At 35.0% G+C, this 15,494-nt stretch overlaps 1 protein-coding gene across 1 annotated transcript in view; it reads right to left on the reverse strand.

Moving 5' to 3' along the window:
• Positions 1–15,494, reverse strand: part of RAB3C (RAB3C, member RAS oncogene family) — a 253,877-nt gene that overhangs the window by 135,523 nt on the left and 102,860 nt on the right. Inside the window, exon 3 of the mRNA XM_023537193.1 lies at positions 6,546–6,664. Coding sequence (XP_023392961.1) covers positions 6,546–6,664 — 119 coding nt within the window. The remainder of the gene's footprint in view (positions 1–6,545; positions 6,665–15,494) is intronic.

The raw sequence follows: 15,494 nt of genomic DNA on the forward strand, positions 1-15,494 counted from the left end.
TCTTTTTAATGCTAGTTATAAAAGCCATTGTTGACATAAGCCCAATGTGCCCCAAATAAAGAACATTTCCATCAGAATTTAATTCAAAGAAAACTTTCTTTGCCCTGGGGGATTAGTATGGTATTTTTTTCTCTTTCCTATAATGAGAGCTGCATAATATACCATGTTTACTTTTTTTCTTCTTTCTTTTGGCCTTGGTTTTCACCTTGGTTTCAATGAGTCTCAGAACTAAATTTCAGTTTAAATACAATAATCCTTTTTATCTCATGGATTTCTATAAGTTTTTAAATTCTCTACCAGATTCATTATATGCACCCCCTCAGATCCTCTTGGACTCACCTGTCTGAAGGGCTCTTGCCCCCTTGTTCCATTCCTCCTGCCTACCACTTCTGTAAGAGCTCTGCTCAACTATCACCTCTGTTATCAACGAAACAAGAGCATAACCCAAAGTAGCTCACCTCAGGCCAATGGCACACAGCTCTTGCCTCCCACACTGAAGCTTCCCTGTTGCTACTGAAATGAGTCATCTATGCATGTGTAACTTAGAAATTTGAGGAGTTAAAGTCCTAGAAGTGAACATCTAGCCCACAGAAAACAAGAGCTGATGGGAAAATTCTTCTCCCTTCTATCACATAGTCTCTTTGAAGAAGTTCCCCATGAGATCAATGGTCAGTTCCACTTGATATGATACCAAAGTGATGATAAATTTGCAAGATGCCTCCTAGTGTTCTTTCCCCCTTCATCCCTGATGCGCTCTCTTTTCTCATTTTTGCTTCCCTGAAACTGTGCTTCCCAATAAAGCATTAGCACTTAAGCTTTTCTACCCAATTTCTAGGGAACAAGGGCTAAAACAATATTATCTCCTGATTCTTGGGAATTACTCTCTAGTCCTACTTTATTAACCAGATTATATGTATTTTTTGTTTTTACTTCCTCACGTTCTTTTTTGAAAATTGTGGACTAAAGATAAATTTATAAATAAGCTCATAGTAAGCTTCATTTTCTGCTAATTTTATAGAACTTAGGAATTTGGCTAAATTAATGAGGATATTTTTATTTTAGTTTCCCAAATAAAATTTAATTGGAAAATTCACATCACAGTCTAATGTGTTTTCAAAAAAGTAACAGCCTCCATTATTTATTTATTCCTTAAAATAATTTGGTAGCTTGCTGCTATTTTCTACCTACCTTCTTAACAGACTAGAATTTGTAATTAAATTTTAATAAACATAGGACTTAATCTAAATCTCCCTACAATTAGTTTAAGAATTTTACTGAGATTACAGCCAACAAGGATTTTCTTTACTTCTTCTGTAATGGAAGTGCATTTTATTAGGAAGAGTATTTGAAATTTTAGTTGCAAATAAGTTTCAATTAATTTTTTTTTATATATAATAATTTTCTGTATTTTTTCTACTTTAAGGTTAGCACTTGGAGATGAGTAATTTAAAGAATATGTTCTTTTTTGCTTGTTTCTCTTAGGAATACCTTATTTTCTGCTGTAGAAAGCCATCACTGAATATCAACAAGCTCCTCTCTTTCCCACCACTACTCAATAACACTGTATATTTAAACCAAGTTTCAACTGCTGAATTGGATTTTTTTCCAAACAGGTTTCTTTTTTTTTTTCTTATTATATAAGTCTCTTTTTATTACTTAAACATGTCCCAAGGTTTTTGATGAGTTGATTTTTTTTCAATTAAGAATAATTTTTTTAAAACCCGTTTTGTGCTAGTTACTATGTTAAGTAAGGGACACAAAGTCTCTCTACAAATAGTTTATAACCTTTTGGTAACTTAATACAAATCTATACTTAAGAATAATAAAAAGTTGAATATTTTTAGTGTCATAGATGTATTTAGTGTCATAGATGTCATACAGTATTAAATCTTTTGTTGGGAAGAAGAATAGAACCAGTAATTCCAAACTGTGTCCATCTGAAGTAATATTTTATAATTTTGTTGAGAGATGAAGGAAGTATGTGATCCTCTAGGGTTCTTTGGATCACTCATTCAAAATATATATATTGGATTAATGTGGAATATACATACAATGTAATACTAGTTTTAAAAAGGAAGGAAATTCTGACATATGCTGCATCATGAATTGAACCTTGAGGACATTATGCTAAATGAAATAAGCCAGTCAAAAAAGGTAAATGCTATATGATTCCACTTAAGAGGTAATTAGAGTAGTCATATTTGTAGAGGTAGAAAGAATAGTGGTTGCCAGTAGCTGGGAAAAGGGGAGAATAGGAAGTTATTATTTAATGGATATAGAGTTTTAGTTTTGTAACATGAAGAGTTCTGGAGTTGGATTATAGTAATGGTTACACAACAATAAGAATGTATTTAATACCAATGAACTACACTTAAAAATGGTTAAGATCATAAATTTTAAGTTATGTATATGTTACCAAAACAAAAATTCAGAAAATTTTTTTTATAGGATTGTACTGTATTCAGTACAAGGGGAAAAAAATTAATAAACTCACAGTCCAAAACAGAAGACAAACTATAATCAAATAACAACAGAGTCAGCTAGGTTCTTTATGTGGTCTGTATAAGTGCTCGGGTAGCATAGACACACAGATAAGAGAGTGAATAGTATTGTCCACTGAGAATAGAAATTGGTATGGGTAGGAAACAGGGTACTGATATCTTCAAAAGCTTCAAAGAAAAGCTGCTATTTGATCTGGGCTCAAAAGGCAAATACAAATTTGAAAGGATAGCAGAGACGGTATTCTTAGCAGAGGAATGGACACATTAGAAGGATGGAACATTTGTAAATTGAGAAAAGTTCTGTCTGGTTGAAACACAGGATCAGTGGAGGAGAATGGTAGTATATGATGTTAGTGAAATAGATATGTGGAGGCTACACTTTCTACCACCTTAGAGAGTTTGGATTTCATTCTAAATCAATGGTCTTAACCAGAAATGGGTTTCAGGATCATTTGTGGAGCTTTGAAATATACATGCCAGTACTTGTCACTGGAGATTTGGTTTAGTATGTCCAGAGTGAATGTGTTCTCTACTTCTTCAGTTGTCAGAGCTTCACAGTGATCCAGGTGGGTTCCCAGAATCTCTAATGTAGGTAATAAGACATTACTAAAGATTTGATTTTTAAGATGAGAGACATGTCAAGGTTCATTAGCTCTGATGGCAGTATGATGGATGACTTAGAGAGAGTGGAACTTGACAGTAAGAAGACAAGATAGAAAATTCTTAAGGTGCTAAATGCTAAGGCTTCTAAAAAGCTAATGCCAGTCTGGACTAAGACAGTAGCAGTAGGAACAAAACAGAGGAATGAGAGGCATTCAGAAAGTCAAAACTATTGAATGTGGTAGTCAATGAGATGTAATGAGTAAAAAAGGGAGAAATTAAAAGCAGTGCTCAGATTTCTATATCAGACAACTGGATGAGGGTGGATCCATTAAGTGGGGTAAAAAATGCTGATATAGGTTCAAATTCCAATGTCTAGAAGATTGACTTCACAGAATAGGTGCTCAATAAATGTTAAATGAATAAAAAAAAACTCTTCATAAACCAATGATTATATATTTGTGAATGAAAAAAATGAGTAAGTAAATGTTGATTTATAGATGGGCTTTGTTGGTTTTTGACAGACTTAGATGTCTGGCTGAGGTGGAATGGAAGATTGTAGAAAAGATATACAAAGCAGAGGGAGCCATGAAGACAAAACAAAACAAAACATCCAAAAAAGATGGACAGTATAGGTTGGGTTCCAGAAAAAGTAAATAGTACAGTTTGGCTCTAGAATAGTGAGAAATGAGACTGTAAAGATATAGTGGCTTCATGATATGGTGTGTCTGAAAGTCAGTCCAAGAAAGTTTCAGTTAATTAAGGAGGTTATGGTGAGTCATCACTTTTGGGCAAGAGTCTTCTATGATCTCTAGGATCACGTTCTTTTAGAAGACCCTTATAGCAGCAGTGGGACAGGATGGATTGGCATGGGAAGAAATCTAAAGGGAGAAAGACCAGTTAGCAAGCTACTATGAAGGTAGAAGCAAAAGATAATAAGAGGAAACCGAGCAATGATGATCACAGAAGGAAAAAAAAGTCAGAAGCAGATTCAAAGGATATTCAGAAAAATTAATATGCAACATCTTGCCCCAGATTGGAAAGGCTGAAAGTTAGAACTAGATTCAGGGTGGATCCTGGGTGACAAAGTATTGTGGTCTCAATGGAGAGAAATAATAATGTCAAGAAAGTAAACAGTTTCATGTGAAGATAATTGATTCTGAGGAGCCAGTAGGATGTTCCGGTGGAGAAATATTTGGGGCACCCGGAAATGCAACACTGCAGTTTAAGAGGCAAATTGGAGCCAGAAATTTAAACTTGGGAGCATTCTGGTATAGTGATAAATGATGTGTATGAGTAGATAGGATGGCCAAGGAAACTGAAACTAAGCCCAGGAAGTGGGGGGAAACGGGAGTATGCTTCCCCTTGGCTGATGGAGGGGAGTAAAATCTAAGGAGTAGAAAGAGAAGCAGTCCTAGCAAGAAACAAGAAAAATCCAGAAAACGTGCCTCTCAGAAGACAGGAAACAGAACTTCAAAAGGGAAAAATAGATAAATAGAGTCAAATAGAGAATTTGAACAGAAGGAGGACTGAGATAGGGCAGATGGTCTGTGGACAAGTGAGAAAGCCTCGGTGGGGCTGAAGCTGGATTAACTGGGATTACAGATGGATGGTGTGGAGGGCATGAAGAAGCTAAACTTTTTCCTACCATTTGTGATGCAAGAGTCAGCGGCACTGATAGCATGGCCCTTAGCATTACTGCCATTCAGTTTTAATGAATTCAGTGTAGCCTTCCATGTATTCTCAGTAGTCATATAACTTTCACTGAAAAAAAGAAGGTGGGAAGTATGGGTGTAAACAGCATTTGGGACCCTGAAATCTGGAACCTGATTCATGAACACCTTCTGCCTGGGAGCACTGGATCTCAACATTTCCTGAGAGGAAATAGTCAAAGTTAAAATGTTCATTTTGCATGGCAATATGTGTGCCAGAGCTATGTGTAGCAATTAACTGTATAAACCTTTTGTCTCTAATTTGAAATGCTACTTTTATCATAAACTAAATCCTCACATAAATGTGTGTCTATATCTGAACTCTCTATTTCATTCCATTTTGTACCAAACCTGCTGGTATTTAATTGAGATTGCCTTGAGTTTATGAATTAACTTGACAAGAACTGGCATTTTCACCATACTTTGTCTATTAAAAAAAAGGATACTTAAGATAATTATTTTTTTCATATAGCTTTTTTCAAAAGCTTTTCTTTTTCAGTTTATAGTTATATATTTCCCTTTTGAGTTGCTATTATCGATGGTATTATTTTTTGCATTGTGTGTGTGTGAGTGTATATGTTTATGTGTGTGTGTGTGTGTGTGTGTGGATGTAAGAAAGACATAGGCTTTTCCTCAAATAAATGATCAAAAGTTTTTAAAAATCTAAAGCAAATTAAAGTTTTTAATACAATCTGACTTTCACTGAGCTGAAAGACATGCAAAAAAATCATTTCAGATAATACCATCATGTAAAAAAAAATTTTTTTAAAGAATGCAGTGTATTTCACCTTTGTATTACTATGTTTTCTTACATAAGACAAGCTGTGACTGTATTTGGAGTTAAAATGTGGTGTCTGTTCAGTCCTGGTCCCACCAGTGGGAGCTCTATTTTCCACCTAATACCACACAAAGCTCTAGCTAAACTCTGGCTCTGTCCACAGAAAACCAGCCCTGTTCATCCCTGCTGCTTGAAATCATGACCATGGCATTGGCTCTCCTCTGCAAGTGCTGACAGAAGAGGCTGAAGGAAGCTTTAGCCACAACAGTAAGTCCCCAGCTGCAAATCACACTCACCATAGACAGAGGTATTTACAGATAGTTTGATATAGCAATGAGTCAGAAAGGCTTTGGGGTTTACCTTATCCTTTATCCCAGTATTTTGAAATTTCAATCTGAGGAAAATCTCAAAACTATTTAACAAATCTAGACAAGAGATCAGCAAACTTTTATAGTGAATGGCTAGATAGAAAATGTGTAGGCTTTGTGGGCCATGTGGTCTGTTACAACTACTTAACTCTGTTGTCGTAGTGAGAAAGCAGTCATAGGTAATAAGTACATGAACATGGCTGTGTTCTAATAAAACAGCAAACTTGGCCCGTGGTTCATAGTTTCCAGATCTCTATTTTAGACTAATAAATTTCCAAGCCATTATTATTTATATTTTAAAAAATCAAAAGCAATGCACTAGACTCCATAGAACTAAGAATGATAGTATGCAAAGCACGAAAATGAACAAAATGCAGAAAAATTACCAAAATGATTTTTTAGCAACCCCTAAATAACAATTCTGAGCATAGTTAGTATTTGTTTGCGTTATGAAGCACAAGTGGGATTATAGTGTATAATAAAACAACATATTACATTGCAGTGTGGTCACTGCTTTGAGGAAGAAGAGAGAGATGAGTGAAAAAAAAAATCATTGTTATTAATGTGAGCATTTGCTCTTACTTACCAATCCTGTACCGCGTTGAAGGATTCTTCATTTGTGATGTCATACATTAAGATAAAGCCCATGGCTCCTCGATAATAGGCTGTGGTGATAGTTCTGTATCTTTCCTGGCCTGCTGTATCCTAAAAAATAACAATAATAATTTCTCACAAAATAAGGCAATACATCTTTTGGGAGGTGATTAATGATTCCAAAAACAGAGTCTAAATTGTACTTGCAATGTATAGCTATACATCTTTTTTAGTCTTCTTTTTCCTAATGATTTTCATATGGCAGCTATGCAATATTATGAAAAATTCTTTTTTATGGTAAAAATCTAGCTCAAAGTACCTTCTATTTATTTTCACTCCCAATAACCAGCATCTCACAATAGAAAATAAAAAGATTATACTCATCAAAATTGGTGGCTTTTTGCATAGTTTAAAACCAGAAGAGTACATTAGCACTATCATAATATATTTATTATCTATCTACTAAGTACAATTTACTTTGGGGAAAACATAAATTTATGAAAAGGTCCCTGCTTTTATAAGCATAGAGTTTAGTCAATTGTAAAATGAGAATAAAAATACCTGCTTTGTATGGATGTTTGAGTCAGACAGGTCTGGATTTCCTGCTTTCCCATTGGATAGCTGGGGGAATGTGGACAAGCCACTGAACCTCTGTAAACTGAACCTCTCTAAGTCTAGTAGGCTTGTTAGGGTTACATGAAATAATGCATGTAAAGAGCCTGGCACACAAAAAGTTGTCAATAAATAGCATATATTGTCTGTTGTGTCTACAATTTTAGGAAGCCAGGCTCATAAAAGATGGGAGATAGCAGCTTACAAGTATAGGGGGGTTCAGGGCCTGCAAAAGAGAGGGCATGTAACAGTTAAATCTGAAATTCAGAGGCAGCTGCAACACTGAAATAACCTGTCATGTATACTGAATAGTGATTAGCTCAAGAAATTACTACTCAATTCAACCAACTTCGCAGGACCTGAGATATCACTTGCAATCCAAATCTCCCTGGTTCCCCCACTTTGCCACACTCCCTGGAGACCGGGCTCTGACTTCTCTTTCTTAGTACTCGAAGTGCTTTGAACCCATTTTGCTCAGATATGTTACCTTCTTTCTGACATCAGTCTGGATCCTTTTTCTCCCCTTCTCCAAGTGATGCTTCCCTTGTGCACGGAATGCATCCCAGCTACCCTCAGACTTAATAGGCCTTGAAGGAAAAGCTAATGTGTCAGATGACTGAAGAACAGGTTTCTTTATCATCAAAATGCAACTAGTATCTCCTGGGTCTTACTGTTGGGACAGGCTCATGTTGGATATGCTGACCCTCTCCCATAAGGCCCCCTGCTTGGATGCTTATACTCCACTGGGGACTGACTAAAAGTGGCAAACTCAGGGTTGCTTACAATCGCTCCTAATTTATATGGTATAGTCTATTTGGCCCCTGCAAGTTCAGAGAAGGGTGATCAAAGAAGGCTGAGGAAATCAGCAAATGATTTGGGGCAAATGTGGAGGTGTGAAATGGAAGTTGAAAATTAGCTAAGGGTGTGACTTTTCATGAAGCCAGCAACAATTATATCTACTCTTGGAGCATGGATAAGGTCTTGATTATAAAGGGTTTATTAGGTAATATTAGGGAAATAAGTTTCTAGAGTTAAAATGAAAACAGGCATGGTACCCAAAATAGCAAAAATAAAGCAAAACCAGTGGGGAAGATCTTTCAGAACATCAGTGGCAGAAATCAAAAAGGAAAGTATAGATTTCACCACATGAAAATCTGACAATTCCTTGAATATAGAAAAAAAATGCTAAAAATAAAATCACAATGATATATAATCAAGTGATACACTGAGAAATACACTCACATTTTACCAGAGAAACCAAGGGTTAATATCTTTAATATACTAAGTGGTATTAGAAATCATTAAAAAATGTTAAATATTTTAATTTTTAAAATTATTTGTAAATAGGCACAGGATTAGCTAATTATTTTATAAAAAGAGCTGAATCCCAAGCATTATAATATGCTAAGAAATGCAATGCTACATAGTTTCTGCCTACATAATACAAGTTATCTGGCCATTGTTTAAATATTTTATTGTACTTTGCTTGGTATATAAACATGGATATCATAAACTGCACATAAAATTGAGACAAATATACAAATTTATTAGGCAGAAAAAGCCAATCTTGAGCTTATTTAGAAAGTCTTGGATGTGTGTTGGATTTAATTCAGTTAGCAGTATACTGAAGTGTGAAATAAAGAAGCAACTTAGCGAACAAATTCCCAAAGACAATATTTAAAAAACAAGGTACAATCAGAGATTGTGTAATATAGTTTAGCTCTCAAGGGAACAGAACCCCTTATAACTAGCCTTTCTATTTTAAAACTTTTCCATATCTCACTTGGGTTCATATTTTCCAGAACACATTATCTATAAATATACCTTTTTTTTTCCTATTGTAAATTAACTTTAAATGGCTTTCTTTTTCTCCTGGTAAAATATCTTTCTTTCTGGCATTGATTACCGTTCTTACAGGTTGAGAACACCATTCCTGCTACTTTCTCTGTACAATAGACAGAACTTTCCCGTAATTTCTCAATAGAAGAAAACAACCAGTATAGCAGAGGCACTGTTAAATGGTGACGTAGACCTTTCCTGTCAAGCACTTACTCAACACAGGCACTGAATAATGTTGTGTTGGAAAACTATGACATTATCTTTCTCTTCTTGACCTTTTCCAGCGACAGCTTCCCCTTTCATAAGATGTTAATTTTATTTTGACAGAAAACAAAAACAAAAACAAAAAACTAGTTCTAGTGTTATAAAACACAAGAATTTCACACTTGTGTAATCTTTGAGAGAGCAGAAATCAAGGTCCCTTACAGCTTGATTGAAATGTTACAGAAACCCTATGATAGGAGATCCATTATGTATCAGAATTTAAAAATAGAGTGAAGGGGACCAAAACAGCTTTCAAGAAAAAAAAAAAAAAAGAAGAAGAAGAAGAAGGTTTTGGATAGCACTTAAGGCACAGCAAGGGGCAGGACCTTCCACACCATTCTGATTTAAACTCCGAAACAATCTAATTGGAAGCAGTTGTCACATAAAAGCTCTCAGGGAGAATTAGAAATTGCATCAATCAGGGGAAGGGTAAAAAATAGAAAGCAGAAATTTCCTCTCCAAAGGCAAAGAAAAAAGTAAACCTAAGCTAATATAAACCAACACCATGTTGCCTCTGCATTGGTTTGGGGTATTGACACAATTTCAGGATGACAAACTCATTAGCATTTTCTCTCCTATGATATCAGGAAGAAAAAGAAGTCGGAAAAACACTTCACTATATTTGACATTTTCTAATGATGATAGAAGGTCATATTTGAAAGAAAAGAACATTTTATAATGTCAAGTGCCACTAATGTAATTAAACACGAGCAGTCCCAGAAGGAAACTGACTAAAATCGCACCTCTTCTTAATTTGCTCAGGAAAATGGCTCCAAACCCTGGCTTTGTTGTTCCTCTGCCCACTTGATTCTAATAACTGGGGACACCTGCTGATTTTCTATAAATATAGGCTTCTGGTGATTGACACCACAACTGAAAATCTCTTACAGAGACAATAGGGATAAAAATATGATTAAAAAAAAAAAAAAAACTTTCTTCCATGAGAGAGAGTTTTCATTTTCCTCCTTTTTTAAGAAAAATAAAATAATTTTAGTGGGTTTAAATATTTTGATTTCTCAATCATGTTTTTAGGAGGAATTTTTGGCTTTAATGATAGGTTTGATTAGCAAATGAATGTCTGTCAAGAAAAGAATTATAAAATAGAAAACATAGGCAGCTTGATATGTAGTAGCTAGGAACAGTTTTCAATTTGAATTTTGACATTTTTGTCTTTGTTTTTGCCTTCATTTTTTCTCTAATGAAACATTTTGTTTATTTTTTAACTGTATGAGCTGGATTTTCAAACCCTTCTAAGGCCATGCAGAGATAATGTGCAGTTTTAGTATTGAGCAAATAGCTTTCATTTGTAAGGTCTGGGTAATGCTGTAATTTGTTTTTTGTTTTGGTGGTTAATTCCCTCTGTATTGGATTAAAGAGGAAATGGAAGTAACAATTAGTAAAGAAACATAATTCAAAAATTATCACCACAATCAGAATACATTTATTGAATGTCTAGACAGAGAAAAATAGATTGAAGGACAGACAATTTTGGTATATGACAGAGTAGGTAATTTGATAGGTGGAGAAACCAAACCAAAACTGATGTTAACTGATCAACACAAATAATTTAAGTTAAAGGAAATAATATGTAATAATCCAAAGAGGAAATCCACAGAAATTGAGGATGAGAATACTGCAACATAAGACATAAAACACACTTTAATAAGTGAATTTCCAAATACATAAAGATGTGAAATGGAATAAACAGTCATTTAAACATTCAAGCAAAGAGTGATCCCTTAACTTGTACTTTGCTACATTTTACCTGTAGGAATTATTGTGATTGAAGAAAAATTAAATTATGCTCAACATAGTTTAATATTAATGCTAATTGATTCATTCAGTCATTCAATAAACATTTAGTGAATGCCTATAGCCAGTTAGGGACCACGATAGATATATGTTAAATTTATTTTTATCTACGCTAGACATAGTTTTATATATTTTAAAATACTATGCATAAAAGTATTTCATTAATCAGAATATTATAATCCCTACATATCTACAAAAGATTGGGTAAGACTGTGAAAATATCATTTCTAAAGAACCAGATAGTACAGCAATTTAAAATTGTAATTGATACAATTGGCTCGGTGATGAGGTTCTCATATTCAGAGTCACTGTAATGGGTTGTATTGTTTCCCCCAAAAAAGATACACCGAACTTTCAGAACTTGTGAACGTGACCTTATCTGGAAATAGTCTTTGCGGATGAGTTTCAAGTTGAGATGAGTTTACACTGGATTAATGTGGGCCCTAATCCTTTTACTAGTGTCCCTTTAAGAAAACAGAGCCACAACACCTAAAGAAGGCCACAAGAGGGCAGAGGCAGATTCCAGTGATGCATCAACAAGCCAAAGAATGCCAAAGATTGCTGGCAACCACCGGAAGCTAGGAGAGAGGCACGGAATGAATTCTGCCTTAGAGCCCGAGAGAAAGCATGGCCCTGCAGACACTTTAATTTATAATTTCTAGCCTCCAGAGCTGAGACAATGGATTTCTGTTGTTTTAAGCCACCCAGTTTGTGGTGCTTCTTAATGGCAGCCCTAGGAAACTAATTCAGTCCTTGACCCCTGTTTGCAATCTTCATGATCAGGGTGAAAGCAATATAAATTTCAAAGTCACACACACTCAGTTACTACTTAACAGAAAAGAAAATATAGAAAATTAAAAGTAGCCTCATGGAGAGGTCTAATGCAGTCTCACTGTTTGAATTCATGAAGGATGTTATGTATACTAAAATGCATTAATATATTTCATTTATGTAAAATTAATTCTGTTCAAAAAAAGTGAGGTGATAAATCTTATTGCTTTAAAAAAAGTAGATCTTACTATATATGTGTATATATATTTACATACATACATATTTGTTATTAGAAGGACAGAACAACATTATTTAAAATGATAAAAATTATATATTGCTTCATGTTGGAATTTCATCCCCAAATGATGAAGATGCTGTTCCAGAAAAATCTAAAGTCATAATGTACACTGAGACAAAACCCGCTAAAACAAAAGAAACAATAAAATGCCTATTATTACACATCGCTTATTTTGTATCATGTTACTTTCCCGCAAATTGCATTTCTATTTGCATCTCCATAAATAGGCAGGCATACAGCAGCACTGAATATAGTCTTATAAAAATAGTAAGCAAAACAGGATGCTTAATATTTTATGCTTTCTTGTTGTATACTTAATTTTGGAATGAAGTAACTTTTTTCCTTAGAACAGTTAATCTTCTATGAAATAAAATTTACAAACCACTTTTCCCTGCTGATCTTGTGCAGTCAGTTTGAATTAATTTACACACACATAGGTATACAAGCATCTATAAATCAAGCCCACATTTGAGAATACTAATAAACTCTCCTCTAAATAGTTCTTCAATCGATGTAGATGTTTTTCCTACCTATTGTCCTTTATCTTTCATGCCAGCAGATTTTATGGATCAGATTTTCTTGTCATGATGTTTAGCTTTGAAATGCCCAAATCTTCATTTTACAATGGCATCCACTTCTAAGTAAAACCTAATAAAATAAGCCTGAGGCAGAAGGATAAAACTTGACCTATTATTTCTTGGCAGTGTTACCATGGTAATTTATCTTTCCTGGAGGAGATGAACAGTCATGTATAGCTCTTTCATAGGGGGCCTTTGACCCCATTGTTAGTGAGACCCTAACAACAGGGTGTTTCTGCTCAGGAAAGGTGGAGACATTTTTCAATAAACACTATCTAAATACTCAGATGAACTCTCGTCAACATCTTATTAAAATTTATAATCCAAACCGTGTAAAGATATCTTTATTCATTTTATTTAAGAGCTTGTTTTCTACGAATGATTAACACAAAGGCAGAGAATATCATATTAATCAGAAGATGCCATTTTTGCTTTCTTTCTAATTAATCTTTTTGACATACTTCTTCCCAGTGGGATTTTGATTATGCTCAACTTAGTCAAAACCTAGAGCATAAATACTTAAATGCAGGCAGCTTAGAGATTTTAGTCAAGGGTGATGATTGTTTTTCTCACAGAATGCAATTCAAAATGCTTGTACCAAAAAAAGAAAAAAAAATTGATCTATGTTTTAAAGAACAATAGGTGTTTGAGTAGGACTCTTACTGTTTCCCTAAAATTAGCAACTAAGACTCAGATCAGACTCCTGACAGAGGGATGGAGCTCTCACTCATAAAAGCCACATGTCAGTTGGCTGGTTGGATGGATGTCTGCCTAGGCAATAGAATTGTTGATCTGCACTTGTGCAGGGGTATTTGAGACCTGGCATGGTTGAGGAGGGGGAGATAGTAGAGAAACATAAAAACATGACTTCCCACAAGTAGGCATGGCTAGGTTAGGCGAGTTTCCTATGGATCAATAAACACGGCAGGCAACTGCACTGAAGGCATCTTGCCATTAACTCATCTCTGTGAGGGCTGTCTCCTGGATAAGGTACAGGAGGCTATAAAGTATTCTAACAGGGTCAGGAGTGAGCTGAAGGAATGTTGAAAGGGAATGAACCTGAGCAAATATTCTGTGTTCTGGCACTATGCAGTGGGAGAACCTGCAGGACTCCGTGAACATGCTACATAAGGAAATCAGCATTCAATGCCTGTCACACAGGAGGTGAGGGTGGTAGGACAGGAGAAACCAAGACAGAACTGGAAGAGTAAGAACTAAAAAAAAAAAGAGACAGAAAAGGTGAAAGCGTAGATCAAACTCCTCTCCCTAGTACATGACCGGCCCCTGGGAATGTAGCCAGATTTATGGTAAGAAAAGAATAATGTGAAATTGACTATGACAAGAGCATTTTAAACTCTGTTCAACAATACTGAGCTTTTTTTTAAAGAATTTATTTTTTATAGTAGTTGTTTCACAGCAAAATTAAGCAGAAGACTCAGAGATTTCTCATACTCTCTGCCTCACACACACTCATAGCCTTCCCTATTATCAACATCTCCCACCAGAGTGGGACATTTATTATAACTGATGAACCTACATGACACACCAATGTCACTCATAGTCCATAGTTTACAGTAGGTCTCACTCTTGGCGTTGTACATTCATAGGTTTGGACAAATTTATAATAACAGGTATCTATCTTATGGTACCATGAAGAATGGTTTCATTGCCCTAAAAATTTTCTGTGCTCTGCCTGAGATTTTTTTAAATAGGAAAAGATGACTGGAAATGGAATCTGTTCAAGTTATGGTTTGGGGACAGGCACAGGTCACTGGACAGAGTATGACTGAAAATGGGGTTTAGATAAAAATAATATCGATACATGATATTTAACACCAATGGGTTTAGACTTTTCACCGAACTAACTGCTGAAGAAATATAACAACAACATGAATAATGTAGACTTAAACCAGAACTTTACAGATTTCAAAGCACATTCACATATATAATTTCTTTTAATTATGCTTAGGTAGTAGACCATTTTATAGATGATGAAACAGAAACAAAAAGGTTAGGTACCAGTTCTAACTCAAAGCATTAGAAGATGTCAGAGGTCATACCAAAAGCCCAGCTATCTTCACACATTCAAAGTCTAGTTCTTCCAAGTATTAGGGTGAATATTAAAGAATTTAGGTTATATTTTTTCACTCTGCGTCTGTTTGATGTTATCGTTTGGCTATTTAACATTTGTTTCACGTAGGTGCTTTCCACCTTTGTCAGTTTCACTTTTTTCAAATTCCATTCATTCTCCAACTAATTGTAGCTGTGTCTAGTCCTAATACCCTACTGAAATTGTTCATGCTAAAGTAATCAGTACATCCTGACTGCTGTATCCAGTGGTTTAATTTTTGCTTCTTACCCTAATTGTCCTTTCTAAAATATTTGGTACAGGTGACAAGCCTTATTTCTTTAGATCCACTTTTTCAGGGCATGGTTCTCTCTTATTCTTTAGTCTGTTCTTCTTCAGTTTACTTTGCAAGCTCCTCTTTCTGCTCACCTCTTAAAGGTGCTGCACAGGCTTCTGATCATAGACCTCTCTCATCCTCCTATACCTACACTATCTTCATGGTTTCAAAGGTAATCTCTAAATAAGTAGCTCCATCTTTAGGAAATCCTGACCACATTCTTGTGTCCCAGAACTCCATTTTCATCATTGTAACCAACTCATGGATATCTCAAATGTAACCTGTATGAATAACTAAAGTCAATGCAATTTTCTTCAACATGAGTGTCACCAGCATTTTAAATCTTTTAATCATACCATTGA

Source organism: Pteropus vampyrus, unplaced genomic scaffold (genome assembly GCF_000151845.1).
Source record: "Pteropus vampyrus isolate Shadow unplaced genomic scaffold, Pvam_2.0 Scaffold181, whole genome shotgun sequence".
Lineage (NCBI taxonomy): Eukaryota > Metazoa > Chordata > Mammalia > Chiroptera > Pteropodidae > Pteropus > Pteropus vampyrus.